This window comes from Rhineura floridana, chromosome 11 (assembly GCF_030035675.1).
Source record: "Rhineura floridana isolate rRhiFlo1 chromosome 11, rRhiFlo1.hap2, whole genome shotgun sequence".
NCBI classification, from domain to species: Eukaryota; Metazoa; Chordata; class Lepidosauria; order Squamata; family Rhineuridae; genus Rhineura; species Rhineura floridana.
Genome location: NC_084490.1, coordinates 30,800,218 through 30,823,662, shown reverse-complemented (window position 1 = coordinate 30,823,662; position 23,445 = coordinate 30,800,218). Strand labels below are relative to the sequence as shown.

General features: G+C 40.7%; 1 protein-coding gene across 4 annotated transcripts; it reads right to left on the bottom strand.

The window, feature by feature from the left end:
- Nucleotides 1-942: 942 nt before the first annotated feature.
- On the bottom strand, nucleotides 943-8,489 carry LOC133366311 (olfactory receptor 14A16-like). 4 transcript variants are annotated; one of them, XM_061589270.1, is made up of 3 exons: nucleotides 8,454-8,489; nucleotides 1,290-2,264; nucleotides 943-1,151 (listed from the first exon to the last, which is right to left on the bottom strand). In XM_061589270.1, exons 1-2 carry the CDS (start codon nucleotides 8,454-8,456, stop codon nucleotides 1,290-1,292), a joined length of 978 nt encoding a protein of 325 aa, XP_061445254.1. In that variant the 5' UTR covers nucleotides 8,457-8,489; the 3' UTR covers nucleotides 943-1,151. The 4 variants fall into 4 exon arrangements, with proteins under 4 accessions (XP_061445254.1, XP_061445258.1, XP_061445255.1 ...); XM_061589274.1 differs by having other exon boundaries at nucleotides 1,876-2,264; XM_061589271.1 differs by lacking the exon at nucleotides 8,454-8,489 and adding an exon at nucleotides 5,785-5,990 and having other exon boundaries at nucleotides 943-2,264.
- Between the last annotated feature and the right edge of the window lie 14,956 nt (nucleotides 8,490-23,445).

Genomic DNA, 23,445 nt, shown 5'->3' with positions numbered 1-23,445 from the left:
TCACAAATTTTCCCCACTTTTTATTTTAAAAAATCCTCTCGAATGAACAAATTATTTAATTCTTAGATGTTTCCACTCTCCCAATTTGCTAGGGCTGCACAGGCCTAATCAGTTAGGTCAAAAGGTTATGGGTATGAGCCATCCCAGGTTAATTTACCACAATGAAATTATATATATATTTCAGAAAACCTACAAAACCACATGTAAGTACAAAAATACATATTTTAGGAGGAAGCACATACAAAATGTTTATTTTAGGATTTAGTATGGGTACACTTTAGAAAATGCACACATGGGGAAATACATACAATCAAATGTATTCCTTTTTATGCATTTTTTTAAAAAAGCAACTACTGAAAATGATATAGAACATATTTTTTATTGAACATGTGAGAATGACAGTGATGTATACATCCCTAAGCACAGCAGGGTTTAAGATAATAGACCTCTGGCAAATACAAATATAATAATTAAATAATCATTAAAACAAGTATCTGAATGAATCAAATGGATGAAGAAGTGAATTCAAAGCAGTGTTTTCCACCATAAGAGTTAATTCCTTTTTGCTATATAAGTATCTGGAATAACTGGAATACAAAACATTATTGTAATGGATTCTTGTAAGTAAAGTTCTTTGGTGGTTTTTTTACCTGTCAATAATCACAATTACCATTCTAGGAGAAGACATCACTATTCATGTTGAAAGTCCCCATATTTCCCTGAGAACTATTCCCATGATCAAGGAGTGCAAGGGAAGAAATATTAGAGGGAACACATAAAAGAAGAAATTGCAGAACACTGAATTCATCCCATGCAACGTAGCACTATGAGGAATACAATATATTAATGTTCTTTCTTTCTTTCTTTCTTTCTTTCTTTCTTTCTTTCTTTCTTTCTTTCTTTCTTTCTTTCTTTCTTTCTTTCTTTCTTTCTTTCTTTCTTTCTTTCTTTCTTTCTTTCTCAATATAATATACAAGTTGTTTCTGGGATGCAACATCTGCCTCCCAGAGAGAAGATCAGCACAGTGGGAAGGTCAGCACAGTCCCATCCATCATCCATCAACCAATGGATTCATGGTTGCTGTATTGTGTGGATATTCAGCCTGTTGTAGCCTATTTTGAGAATCACTCAACTGAACAGTGGTGTATAACCTTCAAAATAAATAGATACATACATGATTGATAGCCAAGCCATATGGTCTGCGAAAGAAAATTGTGAATGGTGTAGCTGAGCTGAAGAAATGCAAGAAGACCAATTTATGATATAGGTGGAATTTTGAATCTACATACCTATGGATGTTGAAATGACCCTGAAGAGTGCCTCAAACACAACAACTTTGACAAAGCATTTTTTATATCTTTGTTTCTCATGCTGTAGATTATTGGATTGAACATGGGTGGGAAAATAGCATACATCACAGTTAATACAAAGTCCAGATAAGATGGAGTGTTAGAGGGAGGCTTTGCGTAAGCAAGACATATAGTGAAACAAAATACGGAGAAGACCGTGAGGTGGGGTAGACAAGTTGAGAATACCTTTTTCCTTCCCTGAATGGAAGGGATTTTCAGAACAGCACTGAAGATGTGGACATAAGTGACAACAATGTACACAAAGCAGCTGAACACAAGGATAACACTAATGACAACAGCTCCAATTTGTATTAGGTATAAGTTAAAGCAGGCTAGTGTAAGTAACTGTGGGATCTCACAGAAGAACTGATTGATAACATTGGAGCAGAAAGGGGATGCAAAAGTTCTAATAGTGTGCAGCAATGAGTAAAGAAAGCCTGCAATCCACACAACAACAATACTTTTGGTGCAGGCTGTTCTGTTCATCACCATTTCATATTGCAATGGATTACAAATGGCAACATACCGATCATATCCCATGACTGTGAGGAGAAATATATCAGAGACTGCAAAGAAGAGATATCCAAAAACTTGGACCACACACCCAGCATAAGAAATCTGCCTAGTGTTCATGACGGAATTGACCATGGATTTGGGAAGAGTTACTGAAACAGCACCTATGTCCTGGATGGCCAAGTTGATCAAGAAGAAGTACATGGGAGTGTGAAGGCGGCGGTCAAAGGCTACTGCAGCGATGATGAGAAGATTCCCTGAAACAATTATCAGGTACAATCCCAGGAAGAGAAAGAAGTGTAGAATCTGCAGTTCCCGGATTGCTGAGAGTTCAAGGAGCAGAAACACAGAGACGTAGGATTTGTTATCTAAATGTTCATTCATTACTGAAATGCTTTCTGCCTGTGCAAGAAAAGAGAACAATCAGTACTAAAGTCTGGTTCACACTGCAGCTGAACATCAGCTGAATTTTGGATTAAAGATGAAACTTTTCTCATAGCGATAGGGTTTAAAGGTTCACACTTCTTATCTTGTATGAGCCCTCAAACAGCTCTTTTCCATGTATAATAAAGGGAACGGGTTAATCACACAGCTTCCTAATGACCACACCCTCTTAAGGTCAAACTATCTCTTTCTCTGGTTACCTTGGCAACCAAGCATACTCAGTTTGTTCCAGAGTAAGTTTCATTAGAAAAAAATCTTCAAGTGCCATTGTTTATATTTTCAGAATCCAGGAGAAATAAAAATATTTGTTTGAATGAGTTATGCTTTTTTGCACAAGTTAGGGGGGAAAGAAGAAAAAGCTCTGTTTGCAGCAGGCTTGCAGAATGGGAGCCAACAGGAAAAGGTAAACAAAGGGGGGGAAGAGGGGGGGACTCACCAAAGCAGGAAATGGTAAACAAAGGGAGGAGGAGGAGGAGTGGGGAGTGGGTGGGGACTCATCAAAGCATCGGAGCTAAGTATCTACAAGCCCCTAGAGATGTGCAGCACAGACGGTTTTTACTTCCCTTTTCAGATTAAAATTGGTTTGATTTGTTTTGGATTGAAAGGGGAAAGCAGCAGGATGCCTCCCCTTTGCCTCCTACATCTTGTGATTTCTGTGAATTTAACAGGTATGCAGGAACGCTTTATCTCAAACTGCCATGAGAACAAGTCCTAAATCAAATGTTGTTCTGCTAACCAATGTTTAGGGGTGGGTTTCATTGGCAAGTTCTGGTCCACTTGTATTCTGATAATCCGTCCTTCGTTCCTGATCCGCCCTTTTTTGTCCCCGCTTGCTTTTCTATTTGCCAATTTGATCTGCGATTTGTTTTTATTTGAAGAATAAAAAATAACGTAATTTTTAATGAATATGTTTACAGAAAATTACAATGTTCCACATGATTTTTCTCCCCTGTTTACATATCAAATAGGCAGATAAATCAGCTTTCAGTCAGTCCCTTGCCTTGGTGTAACAGATGTGCTACTGAATGATTTGGTAGGGAATGGGATTACATTTTTTTCTTCTCCTGCCTGCTTGCTGCATTGATATTTGTGTCATCCTCAATTTTTTCCATTGGTGAATTCTCAGTACCTTCTGCAAACTGCAGTTTTTTCCACAATTGTTATGGGGGGGGGGGAAAAAGAGAGAGAGTTTAAACTTTTTGTGTAGTTATGCCCACACAGACACATCTGTTTTTCATTAGATGCACTGTATTTCACATTTCCTTCCATTATTTCATAATGATGTCAATGCTGAAGGAACATTCCCACATTGTACAGTCATACATTCACACAAAACGCACAGTCACACACACACATTCACAGGCACCTTAAGTGTGGGCCAATCTCCCTTCCTTGAACTTATTCAGACCATGAGTTAAGCTAAAGATGCTGCAGTTTAGTCTTTTTTAAATTAATGTTTTAAATGTGGGATTATAAAAAGGCACTGCAACACAAAAGTCAAGCTGCTGCAATTGACAGCTGTTTGCCCAATGAGCTAATGAAGACTGATTTGTTGTGTGGAAAATGCTCACTCTCCCGCTGCCCTTTCAGGACAATGTTGTTTTGTGTTTTTAAGATGTGTTGTGGGAGTGGGTCTGGGTCTGTGTTTGGGATCATGACAAATGCACACCCAAGATATCAATTGCAATTAAACTGAAACCTAATTCTGCCATGTTGATGATGACTTTAAATCTGTGAGAAAGCCACTGAGGCATGCACTCCTTAGTTCATTGAGCATGGTATGTGCTTGAGTTTTAAAAGCAACTTTTGATGGGCTGGGGGGGACTAAACAATGCTGCACACATTCTCCTAGTTGAAATTTAATGCAAGCAGCACTACCACATCAAGACAAGAGTGGCTGCTGAGCTGTATTGCTTGCTTTGCTTTGCAGCCAGAAGTAAAAAGCAGAAAAGGTGTCACTAGCAGAATCCTAATTATGTTAATTATACAGCCACAAGAGTGGCTGTAAACTATAGGCAGTGTGGATTTTCCGCATTCCGCAATGTTAAATTGAAAATAGCCCCCATGCCATTCTGATGGTTCCCATAAGCTCATTTCAAAACAAAACCTTACAAACCTTATAGTCCTGAACTCAGAAATGCTTGCTTAACAACCCTCTAAATTTTCATGGCAATACACAAAACAGTCAGAGAGAATTGAGAGTTCAAAGTGTAAAAAGAGAGGGGAAAAAACCCAGACCTCTTTTGGCCTTTTTTCTGTCAGTTCTCATAATCTGTTGAAATTCATTAAAGATTAGCCATGTTCACAGAGTACTGGTCTTGCCCCACACTCTGACCTTCATATTGTGCAGTTTAAAAGTTAAAAAAATGTCTGGCTGATTTTTAATTAATTTAAGAAATTTTACATTGAACTGAATGATACTGTTGGGCATGCTCAGTAAGAACCAACTGTCAGTGTTCTAAAAGACAGACTCACAGCTGCTGGGCTTGCCTAATCAGGGGGCCACACCCACACCAGACCTTTATTTCACTTTAGATAGTCATGGCTTCCCACAAATAATCCTGGGAAGTATAGTGTGTGAAGGGTGCTGAGAGGAGACTCCTATTCCCTTGACAGAGCTCCAGTGGCCAGAGTGGTTTAGAAGTCAGCCACACTGACTGAAGCTCTGTGAGGGGAACAGGGCATCCCCTAGCGACTCTCAGCACCCTTCACTAACTACACTTTCTTTGGGAATAATGACTGTCTAAAGTGAAATAAAGGTCTGGTGTAGATATGGCCAGGGACGGCTTTGGTTTAAATTTGGGTGGAAGGCTATATGTGCCTGCTGTAAAATAGAAAGGTGGAGGAAATGCTTAAAAGCCATGATACTGTTCATAATGTTTTCCTTTTTGAAAGGAAAGGGGCTTCCCCTCTGCCCAGTGCTCACCACCCAATCTCCTCCCCTCCCCCAGGTCAGTTTCATCTATCCTAAAGTGATTGCACAGAAATAATCCCATTGAAATCAAAAAGTATGCAAATGATCAAACCCACCCTCCCTTTAACTCCTTCCTATTCCCTCCCTCTTGCCCCCTTTCCTCCCCTTCCTTTGCCTCTCCCCCCATCCCCAACAGAAGAATGGCTGCTGAGTTATATTGCTTGCTTTGATAGCCAGAAATAAAATAAAGAAAAGCATTACTAGCAGATTCCTAATTATGTTAATATTTATTAATTTTAGCACCCGCTCATTCCTGCTCATTGATTGTTTTGGCCTGCTGCTTTATGTGTTTAAGGATTTACCTGTTAATAATATTCAGGTTGATGACATAAAGTGTTTGGTTTAAATGAAATAGGAACAGTTTGTAGTCCTATTTCTTAGCAAAGTATACATGCAACAGTGGAATTGAGAGTGACCAGTCCCACCTTCCTCTCATGTACACTAGTTAATTAACAAACAGAGATAGTCTTGTTAGGTAAAAAAGTATAAAGAAGGTTTACTCACGACCTTCCATATGTTCAGGAAACATTGGTGCTAGGTTAGATAGAAAGAATAGGAGTCTTAGTCCATGTAAGGATCATCTTGGAAGAGAAGCTTGTGAAGCGCTTCTCACTCCTGAGCTTAATTGTGCATTATGCTAAAGAGATCAATATCCCTTAACAAAGAAGGAGGAAGAGATGGTAAATAACCCCACCCTTTAGGAAGTTATACCATGGTCATCCAATTCTACCTAGAGGGGACATCTCCCTATCTAAGAGGGCATGCAAGCTTGCTTAAACCCAACATAAAGTACTCTTCAAAAGCGGCAAGTTAGTGGTTATGAAGGGACACATAAGCCTCCTCTGCTGTACATATTTTTTTCAGCTATGCTTGATCAAGTGAGGGGAGATGGGAGGAAGGAGGGAGTGGAGAGGGAGGCATACATACTTTCAGACAGAACCAGCAAGACAACACAGAATTAAAGCCAAAGCACCGGGTGGGGAAAATAATCCCATCCATCAGAATTAGACAATCACTCACATGGTCAGTTTGGCGGGAAATGAGGCAGAAAAAGGCTTGGAGGGAAAGAGTCCTTCTGCTCAATGAAGCTATGTGGATAACTAAGGTGCAGTCCAAATAATACATGTCTACTCAGAAGTAAACTCCATTGGGTTCAATGGCACTTACTCCCAGGTGAGTGTGTATTGGTTTGCACAATAATTTGGGCAGTAGGAACTTGCAGACTGGTACCACTGATGAAAAAACCCAGACCACACTGCCTACCCTCCCACATTTCCCCACGAAAGTGTCATAATTCCTTTAGTTTGTTGAGGAGAGGATGTATCACTACACACTAAAGTCAGAATCATTCAGACCATGGTATTTCCAATCTCTATGTATGGATGTGAAAGTTGAACAGTGAAAAAAGCAGACAAGAGAAAAAATCAACTCATTTGAAATGTGTTGTTGGAGGAGAGCTTTATGCATACCACGGACTGCGAAAAGGGCAAATAATTGGGTGTTAGAACAAATTAAACCAGAACTATCACTAGAAGCTAAAATGATGAAACTGAGATTATCATACTTTGGACACATCTGGAGAAGACATGATTCACTAGACAAGACAATAATGCTGGGAAAAACAGCAGGGAGTAGAAAAAGAGGAAGGCCAAACAAGAGATGGACTGATTCCATAAAGGAAGCCACAAACCTGAACTTACAAGATCTGAACAGGGTGGTTCATGCCAGATGCTATTGGAGATCACTGATTCATAGGGTCGCCATAAACTGTAATTGACTTGAAGGCACATAACAAATTCAAACATAAAGGTTTTTGCATCACTCACCCCCCAAAAAGAGTTGTATAAAGAAATTTTCCATATATACCTAATAAAAAGGCTTGTCAGGAAACATTTCTAGGGTTTATGGGAGAGGTGAATATGTGGCAGAAAAGAAATAGACAAGTTAAAAAATAAAATCAGTTTGCAAGGCCATTACTGTAACAACAAGACAAAGAAAAACATAAGTGGGTGATTAATGGATGTTAGTGATCATTAACACCTCATACACAGAGAAACAGTTCATAGGAAAGCTGTTTAGGAAGATAATTATGCAAATTTTGGGGTGGACTACATGGCCAATTTAAAAATTATTTTATTAATTTACAAGATGCTTAACAACTTGGATACCATAAGGATGGCCTGAATCTTTATATCTCTGTCTGATCACTGCAGTCTTCAGGAGAGTTCCCTATGACTCAGAAGCATGGCTTGTATCCACTGGGCCATGAATTCAGTACTGTAGGCCCAGTGATGTGGAGCTCCCTTCCAGCTGAGATCAGAGGGGGGCCCTCTCTGCTAAACCTGTGGCACCTAGTGAATACTTTTTTATTTAAGCAGGGGTTTTAATTAAGTTTTCTGGTTTTGTTTTAAAAGATTTTATCTTCATTGTGACTTTTCAACCGTACTGTCCACCATTCAGAAGCTATGGTGTCAAGCAGTATGTTAACTGTTAAAATGTTGACGTGTTAGTGGGTTTCCATTCACTGTATTTTTATGTGTTGACTATACTCAGTTCTACTTAGAGTAAACCCATTGAAATTAATGGCCAGAACAAACTTATGTCTATTCAGTTGTCACAAGCTACTGAAGAAAGGATGCCCCCTATTTTTGTTGGGAGAGATGTAATTCTGCCCTTAAACTGTGATACTGTACAACTGCTGGACATTTTTTTAAAAAAAGTATTTATCAAAATGTCTATAACACTTGATTGTAATAAAACCTCAAAGCTGTTTACAATAAAATAAATCATTAAAATTATAACTAAAAGACAATAACACAGTTATTTAAAAACATTCCAAAACTAATCACAATCAACAATAAGCTAAAAACAGTTCTATATACATGTAGCTTCTATATATCTGGATAGGCTTCGCTGAACAAAATTGTTTTAAGCAGGCACTGGAAAGAGTACAGTGAAGGCACCTGCCTGATGTCAATAGGCAGGCAGTTTCTGCAATCTTGCTAAGTCACTCTGTACACAAGATGTAGTGTAGATTATATAGATTCTGGGAGAGACCATTTAAAAAGCAGGACGCCTGGCTGCACAGATGTAATGTAGTATTGTTGCTTGCATACAACCCTCAGAAAATTACACAGGTGATCACTAAAGTTATAATGCTGAAAATGACTTACCATTTTTCTTCACAGAAAGTAGATTTTCAAATGTAATTTCTTCTTTATGCTTCAGCTTTTTTAGCGTTCTGCATTCTTCAAGTCACCACTGAAACTATTTCTAAATGAATGAACAAATAAGTTACTCCTTTTCTTTTTGAGACCATTAAAAGGTTTGTGCACCCTTGCAGCTGAAGATGTGTGTATACCCTTGCACTATGAAGCTTTTACCATGGGGTGGAGAATATAAGATTCTTCATTCCTACTGGCTTGGTCTCAGAGGAGTCCAACCCAACCCAACAATTGTGTTCCTTGAGACTTGGATTCAGGAGTCCGAGACAAATTGGCAATCAAGTGATGCCGAGGAGAGTTAACTTTCTGGACTGTACTTCTGCTAGTAGTAATAGCCAGATACTAGCTCTGTTTTGGTTGGTACATGAGAATGACAAAGCAAACATGAAAGGAATTGTCTTCCTAGCTACTGTTTCATGATGGATTTTTAAAAAAATGTTTGTTTTCTGTTTTAAACAAACATTTTACTGATTTATCCTTATTTATAAACAAAGTCCTCTTTTTATTCTTAGTGCCCTTTCCTGATTGGCTAAGGCAAGGTCTCTGGGATTCAAAACCTAAGCCTATTTGTCCACTGTGGCTCATCATATCCAGGGAAAAGGATAGAAATGGACCAGGATCCATTGCTACTTATCTCTATGACTTCGGGTCTTATAACCTCTCCCTATTCGTCTATAGCTGGGTAGGGTTGCCAGGTCCATGGCCTGAGACTGATCCTGATTTTTTAGGTGAAGAGAAAGTCAGCCAAGTGCAGGTGTTCTCTGTAATGGGAAAAACCACAAGGTGGAATTCTTCCTTCCCCCACCACAACTTTTAAAGATACAGAAGACCTCTTGAACACCTGCACTCAGCTGACTTTCTCTTCTCCTAAAGATACAGGATCAGTCTCAGGCCAAGAACCTGGCAACCCTATAGCAGGGTGATATATCCATAGAGGGATCACATACTTCTATGGAGCAAATCTGGAGAGGGGGCTGGAAGGGGGACTGTTTGGCTTTTATTTTCTGCACTCCATTTTGACTTAGCGGACTAAAACATCCTAAGTTCACTGAGAATCATATGCTCTTAAAGAGGAAGCATGCCTTCCCTGTCTAGGACCCTACATTCAGGGGTGGAACATCTGGAGTGAGGAATCCAGTGATGTCATCAAACAGACGTTTGGGTGAGGCTTAAGTAAATTAACCGGAGGTATGTTTCCTGTACTACTGTCTCCAAAGATAGAGAATTATATTTTTGTATGTTTGTTGGTGTTCTTCTTACTTTGTATCTGTGGGCTATAGGCACAAGGTTTTTTGCCTATTAGTGAATTTCCCTGCTTTTTAATCCGGGAGGTAAGAAATGGGATCTTGTCCAAGTTTGCTGAGAATGGATTGATCATTTGCATCCTTATTGAGTTAAATGGGATTTACTCCCCTGCGATCATGCTTAGGATAGGTGAAACTGACCACAGGGGATGGGGAGGGGAGAAGTAGGAAGAGGAGGGAGGAGAGGAAATGCAGAGGGGAGGACTGGGATGGGAGCAGGCAGAAGGGGGAGGGGAGGAGAAGGACAGGTTTGATCATTTGCATGTTTATTGAATTCAGTGTGATTTACTCCTGTGCAATCATGCTTAGGATAGGTAAAAGTGACTGGGGGGAGGGAAGGATGGCTGGAATGGTCAGGGGAGGAGGAAGGAAGGGAGGAGGAAGGGAGAGGAGGGGAAGGAAGGGGAAGGCAGGTCATAGAATCATAGAATAGTAGAGTTGAAAGGGGCCTATAAGGCCATCAAGTCCAACCCCTTGCTCAATGCAGGAATCCAAATCAAAGCATTCCTGACAGATGGCTGTCCAGCTGCCTCTTGAATGCCTCCAGTGTCAGAGAGCCCACTATCTCTCTAGGTAATTGGTAGTCTGATCATTTGCATGCTTATTGAGTTTAATGGGATTTATTCCTATGCAATCATGGTTAGGATAGGAAAAACTGGCCATGGGGGAGAAAGAGGGGGAGGGGAAGGGAAAGGAGTGTATTGGAGGGGGCAAAGGAAGGGGGAGGGGAGGGCAGGTTTGATCATTCGCATGCTTATAGAGATCATTGGTATTTACTTCCCTGCAATCATGCTTAAGATAGGTAAAACTGACCATGGGGAGGGGGAGGAGGGGATTGGAAGGGGATGGGTACGGAGGGGCAAAGGAAGTGGTAGGGAAGGGACAAGAGGGAGGGGATAGTAGGGAGGAGAAGGGAGGGTGGGTTTGATCATTTGCATATTTTTTGATTTTAGTGGGATTTATTTCTATGCAATCATGTTTGAAAATGGAAATGGACTGCCTTCAAGTCAATCCCGACTTATGTTGACCCTACAAATAGGGTTTTCATGGTAAACGGTATTCAGAGATGGTTTTACCATTGCCTTCCTCTGAGGCTGAGAGGCAGTGACTGGCCCAACATCACCCAGTGTGCTTCATGGCTGTGTGGGGATTCGAACCCTGGTCTCCCAGGTCATAGTGCATCACTGACCTGGGGGAGGGGCAGGGAGGTGATAGGAAGGGGAGGGGAGGAGATTGGGGGTGAGCACTGGGCAGAAGGGAAGCCTCTTTCCTTTCCAAAAGGAAAGCACTGTGAGCAGTATCATTGTTTTTCCGTGTTTCCCCCACCTTTTTATTCTACAGCAGGCACATGTAGCCTTCCACCCAAATTTAAACCAAAGCTGTCCCTGGCCACATCCACACCAGGCCTTTATTTCACTTTAGACAGTTATGGCTTATCTCAAAAAATCCTGGGAAGTGTAGTTAGTGAAGGGCACTGAGAGTTGCTAGGAGATGCCCTGTTCCCCTCAGAGACCTTCAATCAGAGTGGCTGACTGTTAATGCAGTCTGGCCACTGGAGCTCTCTCAGGGGAATAGGAGTCTCCTCTCAACATCCTTCACAAACTACACTTCCCAGGATTCTCTGAGGGAAGTCATAACTGTCTCGAGTGAAATCAAAGTCTGGTGTGGGTGTGGCCCCCTGATTAGGCAAGCCCAGCAGCTGTGAGTCTGGCTTTTAGAACTCTGACAGTTGGTTCTTACTGAGCATGCCCAATGTTATCATAGGCTTCCAGCCAAACTTTATTAAATTAATTAAAAATCAGCCAGTCACTTTTTATTTATTTTTTTACTTTTAGACTGCAGAAGATGAAGGTCAGAGTATGGGGCAAGGTCAGTTTTAGGATTACAGATACTCTGTGAACATGGCTGATTTTTAATGAATTTCAACAGGTTAAGAGAACTCTGACAGAAAAAAAGTCCAAAAGGGCTCTGCGTTTTTTCTCTCTGTTTTTAAACTTTGAACTCTCTATTGTCTCTGACTGTTTTGTGTATTACCATGAAAATTGAGAGGGTTGTTAAGCAAGCGTTTCTGAGTTCAGAACTATAAGTTTTGTAAGGTTTTGTTTTGAAATGAGCTCATGGGAAGCATCAAAATGGCAAGGGGGTATTTTCAATTTAACATTGTGGAATGTGAAAAATCCATGCTGGCTATAGTATACAGCCACTCTTGTATAATACATTAAGCAACAACCACAGTTGCTTGGAGCATACCACTCAAACAAACAAAAAATCTGATTAATCTAACCTGCTTGCCTCTGATAAGCAGGGTTTAAGTGTCTTCAGGCCAGATAGATAGATAGATAGATAGATAGATAGATAGATAGATAGATAGATAGATAGATAGATAGATAGATAGATAGATAGATAGATAGATAGATAGATAGATAGATAGATAGATAGATAGATAGATAGATAGATAGATAGATAGATAGATAGATAGATAGATAGATAGATAGATAGATAGATGCACATATGTGCACACACACACATAAATATATACGTGTATGTCTCTCTGTGTGCACTATTTGTCTACCTAGCCATGTGCAATCATATACTTTCAGGATCTCAACAGAGCTCTTCCACATCAACTACCACCTGATCCTTTTAAAGGGACATGCCAGGAATTTAAACTAGGACCTTCTGTAATCAAAGCATGTGCTCTAGCACTAACCTAATAAGAACATAAGAAGAGCCTGCTTGCTGGATCAGGCCAATGGACCATATAGCCAGCATTCTGTTCTCAGAGGATATTCCAAGTGCAGGGCCGGTGCCAGAGGATGGAGAGGTTGGGCCCTAGCCAAGGGGCTCTGGGTCCCAAGGGGCCCCTGAAGGGCCCCTCTTTAGGGTGGGTGGGTAGTGCTCCCTTCCACAATCCTCAGTGAGGATCGTGAGAGGAAGCTCCCAGGAACCTCTCCCTACTGCCGCACAGGCCCACAATGCCCACCTCATGCTCCATCTACCTCTCCCTTGATGTAAATGCTAGTTGTGCTGTGGGTGCAAGCCTGCCCTCAACCAAGATGGCAGCCGAGGCTTCACTAAGGGACTCATGTCTCTGCCACCATCTTGGTTAATGGCATGCATGCATGCTATGTGCATATTAAAGGCCATATTAAAAGTGTTGGCAATAGCACCATCTTAACTAAAGCATCTCTCCTTCCTCTCACATAGGAGGGAATGCTTCTTCTAAGATATGTTGCTGCAACAAGCATGTAAAGCCAGGATGGGGAAGCTTTGACTCTCCAGATGTTGCTGGACTCATCACAAGTCATGTTAGCTGGGTCTGATGGGTGTTGGAGACATCTGGAAAGCCACAGGTTTCCCATCCTTGATGTCAAACATCAAAAAATAAAGTATTATATTTGCTCCCAACCTCTTTATGAAATGCAGATTTATGCACTCTCAGTTGGTTAACTGAATCAATTTTCTATTAATAATTGTCTTTATTTATATTATCAAAAATTACATCAATTGTGCGAATGCAGTGAACATGCACAATATTTGTTATGCAAATATATTCTGAAGGGAAGCCTGAACAGCCTCAGGACTGTTTGTGTGTCCATGTGTGCATGTGCACGTGTGCTTAACTCTCTTTCTCTTCATCGTTAGTACTAATAGCTGTTCTCTGCCCTCTCTTTTTAGTGGTCCTTTTTTCACTTTTACTTTTAAGAAATCAATGCAGACTATGTTTATTTAGAAGTAAAAAAAAAAGTACTTTCCATAAAAACAAGATCAGTGAGAGCACCAGTCTCTGGTACCTGTTAGCTAGCTTCCCCTGCTTCCTGTGCTTCGATTATAACCCAGGGGAACCCTTTTTCAGATCAAGAAGTGTGGGCACAGTGGGTGTGCATAGAGCTGGAGAAATATATCCTGGATAGAATAACACACACTTCATCATCTGGCACTGTGCAACAATATGGAAAACTCAACCACTCACCCCCTGTATTTCCAGAGAAATTCTAATGAAATTCCCAATGCCCTATGAATGAGACAGAAGCAAAAGCCTTTTTTGTGGGGAAAGAAAGCTTTTGAGGCCACAGAAATGATCCTCCGCTCACCTGCACGCAGCCTGGATGGGTGGAGCATAATTGCGGCTGGGGGTGATGCCACAGTCACCATCTTGAAGGTGGGCAGCATCGTGCATCACATGGAATATGCATGCACGACATGTGGCATGGGAGGGGCGGAGCATCAGAGGCTTATTTAAGCCCACACCACCCCTCCTATTCCTCTTCTTGGCACACAACACCCACCCTGCCCACCCTCATTCATGGTGTGTTCAGGGTCACTTCAGGGCCGAGTAGGATTTTTTATCCTACCCATCCTGGTTGGCGGGCAGGTTTTTTTGCCTGCTCCACACTGTGAGTGTGGGAGGGAATCGGATTAGGGGGTGTTGTGATTAATAGGTGGTTTTGGCTAATTTGGCTAATTTGTCATGATCTAAATGTTAATGCCCTGAGTGGGGCAGTTTTTGTTAAGGCACTGGTGTGGGAAGGTGCAGGAAGGGAAGTAGGTAAGGACAGCTAGCTGGCCCCCTTAGACACCTTTGGAGGTGATTGGCAGTTCCAGAGGCCTGTCTGTCAGGACTTTACGGCTCAAGAGCAGGATATAGGCTGCTTCTGGGGCCAACTTACCTCATCCACCCGGAGTTTTATGGCCCCGGGGGGTGGTGATGTGGGAAGGCATCCTACTCACCTACTGGGTGTGGCTGGGGTAAGAGGTAAGCAGATGGGCTTGCCCTTGCCCCAGCAGGGGCTGGTAGCCCGAGAGCTGTATGGCAAGCTGCTTGCTTATAGACAGTTCCCGCACCTAGGTTTCCCTCTGCAGGTCACTTTAAATTGGGTTTTTGTTATAGTTAATAAAGTGGCCCTTTGTTCAACCCAAACTGCTGTGTCTGTGTCTTATTTCGCCCCTCAGCTGCTAGACTGGTTACAGCAAGCACTGGACATCAACCTGGACATCAAAATAAGGCAATATGAAACAGGCTTACCTGAAAGTCTGCCATCAAAATTAATAATACTTATTTCAGAGAATATATGTTTTGGGTGTGAAATAGAGTAATATGTCATTAGTTCCTTTTCAGAATTTTAACCTGTGGGACAAAGTTGACTCCACCCTGGATTTATTTATTTATTTAAAATATTTCTTAAAAGCCCTTCATCAAAAGATCCCAGGATAGTGTACAAAAATGTCAAAATTAATTCACACAAGATAGAAATACTACATATAAATATTTTGCCCCTTTATGCCCCCCATTTTTCTTGGTATCACCATTGCTCAACCTCCTGCTCCTTTTCTAAGTGGAGAATGTGGGGGTGATATGAGACCTCTATTGCTATTGATTGATAGATCAATAGATAGAGGTAACTTCATTTGAAATTTGCTGCAGGATTCCATGCATGTCTACTTAGAAGTAAACCCCTGTATAGGACTGCAGTTGGGTTACTGTATAGGACTTATTCTTATGTAATGGAGCATGGGGGTTGGCTAGAAAAGTGCTTGACTGTCAGCTTTATTTTCTTTTTCTTTTCAGAAAACTTAACTACACAATATATTCCGCAGCAAGATTTTGACAATAAGTTTTGGGGAAGGCTTGAATAATGAAACACAAACAAATTGTTAACCTCTCTAAGATGTTTTAATTAGTCTCCTAGGAAAATTAGGAGAAAACGCAGTACAAATGATTCTTTCCAATTTATTTAATGTGAAACTTGGAAGGTTTTTCAAGGTTCATATTAGGTGAGCATGAGTTAGTAAACTTCTCATCTGCAGAGGATTCTAATTCTCAAACTGTTTTTTTTAAAAAAAACAATCAAACCTGCACTTATTTTATTTCTCTGAAGAGAAATCAGAGAGAAAAGAAGGGAAATACATGAACATTATTGGGATAATCATGCTTTCCAATCAATATAATGAAGTGTAATTATTGACACAGTTTTCCAGGTGTTGAGCAATTAAACTTAATTGGTCCTCAAGGGACAGTCTTGTACGTTTGAACTAGTTTAGCTGAGCACAATGGATTTTAAAATAAAGATGAAAAGTTCAGTTTTCTCTTAACAGTAATGTAATGCTTACAAAATAAATAAAGGGTTATTGAAATATTTGAAGAGAATTCCAGCCAATTTACTGTATCACACCTTTGTTGATTATAGCCATAGATTGTGCTCTTCACAATATACTCCAGTTTCTGTCTTTAACTGATATTTGAATATATCATCAATAATCTTTGAGTGAAATTTCAGAATAATATAATCCTGTAGGGGGGGATGTCAAACATCAAGGAAATGAGAGAAAATGTTGGATAGATTTTTTTAAAAAGATTATTGAGTAAGCCCTTTTGAAATGACACTGCTGGCCTCAGCCATAGGCAACAGAGGTGAGCCAAGAGTTAGGAACCAGGAGTTGAGCCAGAGCATCAGAGCCAAGGACCACACAGAAACATACCAGAAAGACCTTGTTGTTGTGGAAGTTCCCAGCCCAAACAGGATGCTTTCTATAGCTCTTCCAGCTATAGGACCCAATGGCCAGCTGGTTAGCCAAAGCCAGTCTGGAGCCTGGGAATACTTCACTTGCAAAAGCATGTTTCAAACTGTGTCGTTCTGGTGGCTCACCCCATGGGATGACTGCACACAGCACTGATGGGCTTCAGTTTTGGCCGTGTATCTCCTGATACCCTGTTATGTAGCACCTCTGTTGACCCAAGTGCTGGATATTCGTAACAGAAATATGAAGGAGAAAAATCTAGTTTAGTTCATTATAGGAATGATGACAAACTTTGCAAAATGCAAGCACAAAAGTAATATTTGATGGAAATAGCATGTTTGTGAACAGACCTATCCTTTCCCTAACATGGGAAATATTGCAAGCAGTTTTTGGTACCAAACCTTCTGATAAACTTTTCTCCCTGAATGTTTCATTGCTGTTCCCGATCTTCAAGCTAAAGCTTGCAACTCTGCTCAGGTCGCTGTCATTTTTTAAAAATACAAATGTGTTGGAAGTTAAAACTTGTTTCAAAGCTGCACTCTGACTTTTTTAAAACACAAATTTTTCATGCAGATTCTCTCCAGGATGGGACTGCCAGCAATCGGTGCATGCATTGCAAAAAAGAAAAAAGAGGAAATAATCCTTTATTTCTGCTTGGATTTCATCTTTTATTTTATTTTACAGACCGCCAGAATGCCCTGCCCCCTACCAATTTGTTGATTTAACCTTATGCTGAACAACAGATGTTCTGGATTACTTTGAATGTTTAAACTCTTCTTCAGAACTCAGTGGGACTTTCTTCAGAGTAGACATGGTTAGGATTGCAGCTCACACAAATTATCCCCCCCCCAGTCTTCCTCTCAAATTCTGATTGGTTTTTTGGGCAGTACTGGTTGGCTCTGAACTCACTCAAGGGCTTTGGCTGTTGGGATCATGCTATTGGTTGTTCAACTGCCAGTTAGTACTGGCTCTGTTTCCCAACTCTGAAGAAGAATAGTGGCTCACCCTGAGGTATGCTGACTGACACTCAAAAGCTCACACAGGTCTGACTGTGCGAGTAAGGGGGACTTCCGTTCACAGCTTTGGCTTGCCCAAGAAGAACAGTTAAGTTGAAGAACAAAAGATGTTGCTTGTTTAGATGTCTGTTTCCTGCAAGCAAAGAAAAGGTTGGGGCAAAGGGGACTGGAGTGGGGGAATGTAAATATCAAATAGGCATTGGCGACAGCTAAGCAATACTGTTTATTTTGTGGAGGGGACATAACATCCTTAGAGAAACTGAGTATTGTCTTACATTACATTACATTATACACAGAAAGAATACTAAAAATATACCATTCTTCTTTGTGTCATTCTTGCATGCTCTGGGGCAGATGATTTGCATTAGAGTTGACACCATTCATGACATTTTTTAGCAGCTTGAGATTTTTGGCTCAAAGGGCCTTAGCTAAGGCACCAGAGCCAATTTCAAAATCGTAAAACTTGCAACAGTTGGACCCTGTAGTGTAATAGCGAATCAAATGTTAACACAAAGAGAGTGGGCATGGTGAGAACCATGAGCACAAAACAATCACAGGCAAGCAATGGACACCATTCCTAGTTCATGGAGCTAGCTTCCTTTATTTACTTTATTTGTGGGTGGGTGGGTGGGTGGGAGGTTAATAGATTTACAGGGGTAGTGGGCATTAGGCCCCCATGTGTGGTTGCACTACAACTCATATCATCTCGGACCATTGGCCATGCTGGCTGAGGATGGTGGGAATTGTAATTCAGAACATCTGGAAGGCATCATTTTGGCTACCCCGGATGTAAAGGTTATCAAAAATATACTAATGTACTATTACAATGTTTAATTTTTGGTTGCATTTAATTTTTGTAAAAGTTCTCCCTTGAATTTATTTTCTTTAATAAAAAGCTAACATATACAAATTTTAACCAGCTCTTATTTTTAAGCCCATTAGCTACACAATTAGTTGATGACATTTACAATTTGAGAACTTTCATAAAGGAGCAAACACAGAAGTCAAGGTTGTAAGTAAAACAGATAATTGACTTCCCAGAAAATCTCCAGGCAAACAGTTTCCACAGTCCTCCTTTGATATCCTTGTTTCGCATGCTATATATTATTGGATTTATTAATGGTGGCACAAAACAATAGGCTACAGCAGCCACCAAATCCATCTGTGATGGTGTCCTGTTGATTGGTCGTAAGTAAGCAAAGACACCAAAGAAGTAGAACATGGATAACACAATGATAAGGGGCAGGCAGGTAGAGAAGGCCTTCTGCCTTCCTTGTATAGAGGGGATTCTCATCACTGCTCTGAAAATCTGCACATAAGAGATAAAGATGAAAAGGAAGCAGCAAAAACATAAACAACCGGTCAAAACAAGAGCCCCGATTTCAATGAAATACAAGTCAGAGCAGGATAGCCTGAGCATTTGTGGGATTTCACAGAAGAACTGGTTGATGACATTGGAGCAGAAAGGACTTGCAAATGTGGCTCCAGTATGTAATGTTGCTGTAAGAAGGCCAACCATCCATGTAAAACATGTCATCTGGATGCATCTGCCTCTGGTCATTACTGTTTCATAATGCAGTGGGTGGCAAATGGCAACATAACGGTCATAAGCCATGACTGTCAAGAGGAAAAATTCAGATGCTCCAAAGAAAATAAAGGAAAATATCTGGGCAACACAATGAGAGTACAGGATCACCCTGGTCTTCATTAAAGAATTGGCCATGGCTTTGGGAATGGTGACTCAAATGTATCCAAGGTCAACAACTGACAGATTTATGACAAATAAATGCATTGGGGTATGGAGGTGGACATTAACAACTACTGTGGTTATGATGAGGAGATTTCCCATCAAAGCTACAATATATATGGTGAGAAGCAGCATGAGATGTAAGTTGTGCAACTCTTGCGTCTTAGGGAAACCCACAAGTAGAAAATGAGTTACAGTGCTTTGGTTGGACAGTTTCTCCTTAGGAAATTCTTCCATTGCTTCTGGAAAACAACGGAAAAGAAAAAAAGCTATGAAACCAGACAGAAAAAAATTAGATTATTTGAACAAATGAAAATAAAGGGTCTCCAGGGACTTTACTTTTTTTTAAGAGCTTACAATTATTTTTCAATGTAAAAATGAGGGAGAATGTTTAAACAGGGTCTGAAGTTATTATAAATTGCAGATGAGTTGTTACGTTTTTGGTTGTATCCAAACTAGTCATAGAGGAGACCCACTAATGGACATTACTAACACAGGTCCATTAATTTCATTGGGTCTATTCTGAGTAGAACTTAGCTAGATACAACCCTTTGTCCTCATCAAAAGATCCTCATCCTATAGTCACATTTACATCAAAATAAAGAGGTTGATGGCCTGGAGAGGAACAGGTTACAGAATCTTTCATCATGGGGAGCATAAGTATCTTGCTTGAAGGGAATATTCAGCACATCATTTAAATTCTGCAGAGAGCAGCAACACTCAGACACCAGTATTGTTTTGCTGGGGTAGGAGGTGGAGGAGTCAAACAGAACAACTCTCCACCCTGCTGTCTGCACATAGAACAAGCAGGATTGTGCACCAAATGCATAACTGCTCACATCCTATAGATGTGAATGGGTCTTTAATATGCATAAAAAATGAAAGTAATCACTGGAAAATTCTACATGCCTGAAAAAAAGAACACTGATAAATTGATTTATGCTAAACCTCATGTTGCATTTTACAAATTCTATGTGAAGTCTCACAAGAAAATATATTACTGTAGATATTTGGGTGACTTTATTGGCACAATATGTAAAATCTTTACTGGACTTCTGGTGTTGATGTGCTATAATGATAGAAGTGTGTGAGGTGTATACAGTATATTGGAGGGCGCAGAGTATTGTTATTGTTGTTATTATTATTTGGATTTATATCCCACCCTTCCAGCAGGAGCTGGGATTATTGTTATTGCTGTTGTTGTTGTGATTATTATCTGTATCAGTGCTAAACCAGTGTCTGTCATCAGTAATGTATTTGATGAGAACAAACAATTTGAAACTTAATCCAGACAAGACAGAGGTGCTCCTGGTCAGTGAGTAGCCAGATCAGGGAATAGCGATTCAACCTGTTCTGGACAGGCTTACACTACCCCTGAAGATACAGGTTTGCAGTTTGCGTGTACTCCTGGACTCACTCCTGAGCCTGGGTCCTCAGATTTCAGAAGTGGCCAGGAGTGCAACTGCACAGTTAAAACTAGTATGCCATCTGTGCCCATTCCTGGAGATGTCTGATCTGGCCACAGTGACATATGCCTTAGTCACATCCTGGTTGAATTACTGTAACTTGTTCTATGTGGAGCTGCCTTTGAAAAATGTTCAGAAACTTCAGCTGGTCCAAAGAGCTGCAGCGACAGCAGCAGCGGCAGCAGCAGCGGCAGCAACAAAGGAGCGGGTGTCATTCAATAAGACGGAATGGAGGAGGCGGGGTGACCCAGAATGACAAAGGAAAACATAGGCAGGAAAATACCAAAAGTTTAATGAGGAGTGTGTCTTTTTAAAAAGATCTTGTAAAAAGCCCAACGCGTTTTGGCTAACAGTATACAGCCTTCATCAGGGGCTAGAAGAAACAAATATGGAATAAAATAATTATACAATTTGTTTTAGGACTTTACATACAATTTCTAATATAGAACATGGTGGGAATATAAAAAAAACAGACTTCCCTACTCACGTACCAATTACTGAATGTCTGGATATGTACGGTGGTTTTAGACAAAAATGCTTTTAGGAGGGTGTTGGTGATCAATATCACGATCATCGGAACAAATCTAATAAACGTGGCTGCTGGAAATCGTCGGGTTAGTTATAGTCAGTCCTGAATAGTCACAGCTGGAGTGCTAATTAGGTGATTCGCTGCAGTCTTTCTTAAGGGATCGTATCTAAAGTACATACCATTACAGAAGGGGAAGAAAGTCCATGTCTTCATTTAACCCATTTGGAGAAAGAGTGTTTAATTTCAGGACCCATGCTATTTCTTTCTTTAAAAGTACACTTGGATTATGTCCATGTGTCTTTTCCAAAGCCCAAAATTCAAAATCCGTAAGGGTATGTCTGCAATCTACAAAATGATCTACTAAAGGTGCACCTCTCCTTTTACATCTGATGTTGCTCAAGTGTTCTCCAGTTCGTACTTTCAAGGATCTACTAGTTTGGCCGACGTATAACTTGGGACAGCTGCATTGTATAATATAAACTACATTGGATGTATTGCACGTGGAAAAATGTGCTAAGGAATACTGCTGCTGATCGTGGGGGTTGGTGAAGTGTACCCTTTTGGAGGTGTGTTTACAATAGACACAATGGCCACATGGATGATATCCAGTGGGTGCAGGTAAGCTCATACATAACCTAGGTTGGTGAGTGTTGTCTCTAAAAGTACTTCTTATTAGTACATCTTGGATGTTTTTAGTTCTTTTAAAGGAGACTGTGGGTTTTCCAAAGCAGCCAGGAATATGTTGTACCAAATACCTATATTTCTGAACACTATTCTGTAACTTGTTGGTGATGTTATTTAATGTCAAGTTACAGTGCATCCGTCCTGAAATTGATTGCTGTTTAGGGTGAAGAAGATGCGGGCGTCTTTGACATAAAGCTTTCCTATAGCTGTCCTCTACAATGTATTGTGGATTACCTCTCTCTATTAATTGGTGTTTAAGGGACCGAGAATGATATACAAAGTCTTCACGTGAACTACAATTTCGTTTGACTCGAAGAAATTGACTGTAGGGAAGATTTTGTCTAATTATTCTGGGGTGTGAGCTATCATATCTCAAATACGTATTCCTGTCTGTAGATTTTTTGTAAAGTGATGTATGCAGCTGGTTTCCACGATTAATAATTTGGAGATCCAGAAAATTGATACTGTTTCACAGAAGAACTGGTTGATGCTGTTGGTTGATATTGTTTCACAGAAGAACTGGTTGATGCTGTTGGAGCAGAAAGTGATGCCAAATGTGCAAGCAGTATTCAGTGTCGCATCAAAAAACCCAAAGATCCATGCACTGGTGGCCATTTTAATGCAGGCTCCCCTGTTCATTTCTCTCACATAGTTCAGTGGGTTGCAGATGGCAACATAACGGTCATAGGCCATCACTGTCAAGAGGAAGAATTCTGATGCCCCCATCCAAAAGAAGAAAAAGACTTGTGCCACACATCCATAATATGAAATTCTCCTAGTTTTTATCAGGGATTTTAGCCATGGCTTTGGGAACAGTGACTGAAGTGAAACCCAGATCAACAATGTTTAAATTGATCATGAAAAAATACATTGGGGTTTGCAGATGTTTGTTGAGGGCTACAAAAGTTATTACAAGAAGATTCCCAATCACAGCTGCTGAGTAGATGAGCAAAAAACCCAAAAAGTAAAAAATGTGCAGCTCCAAAACATTAGAGAATCCTAAGAGTTGGAACTCAGTCACAAAGCTTTGGTTGCTCATTTCCTTCTTGGAAAACTGTAGGCAACCTGCATTTAATGGAGGGGGAAAACTCTCATTGGTGCTCTTAATGAATGACATGATCAGAGCTTGGAAGTAACTCGTTATTTTTAACGAGTTACTTTTAATTCGTTACAATTTTAAATAACGAGTGGGTAATTCCATTACATTTGGCAAGTAACGTAACGAATAGTAATTTCCCTACTTTTCAGCTTCAACTTTAACGTTTCCACGTTAGGTTGGACATTACTTGGGGGCGGGAACAAGGGGAAGTCAGCTCCTGGCTGTAATTGGTTAACACAAGACATGTGCCTCACACTGATTGGACCTCTGCGCGGACTGTCTCTTCCCTCGTGATCTGTGTTAGGAGGCACGAGGGAAGAGGTTGAATAGGCAGGGGGAGCCTGCTAGCGTCTGACTCTGAGAGGAAAAAATGGACGCCGGAGGAAAAAGCCGGGGCAAGGACAACAACGGAGGAGAAGGCTGCAGCAGAATGGCGAAGAGCTGTGGAGGTGAGTGAAGATTATTTGTGTGTGTGTGTGTGTGTGTGTGTGCGCACCCCGGTGTGTGTGTTTTCGGCTGGAGTCTCTGGTTTTGGGGGGGGCTCCGGCTCTCTGGCTACCACCTCTTACTCTCTGGA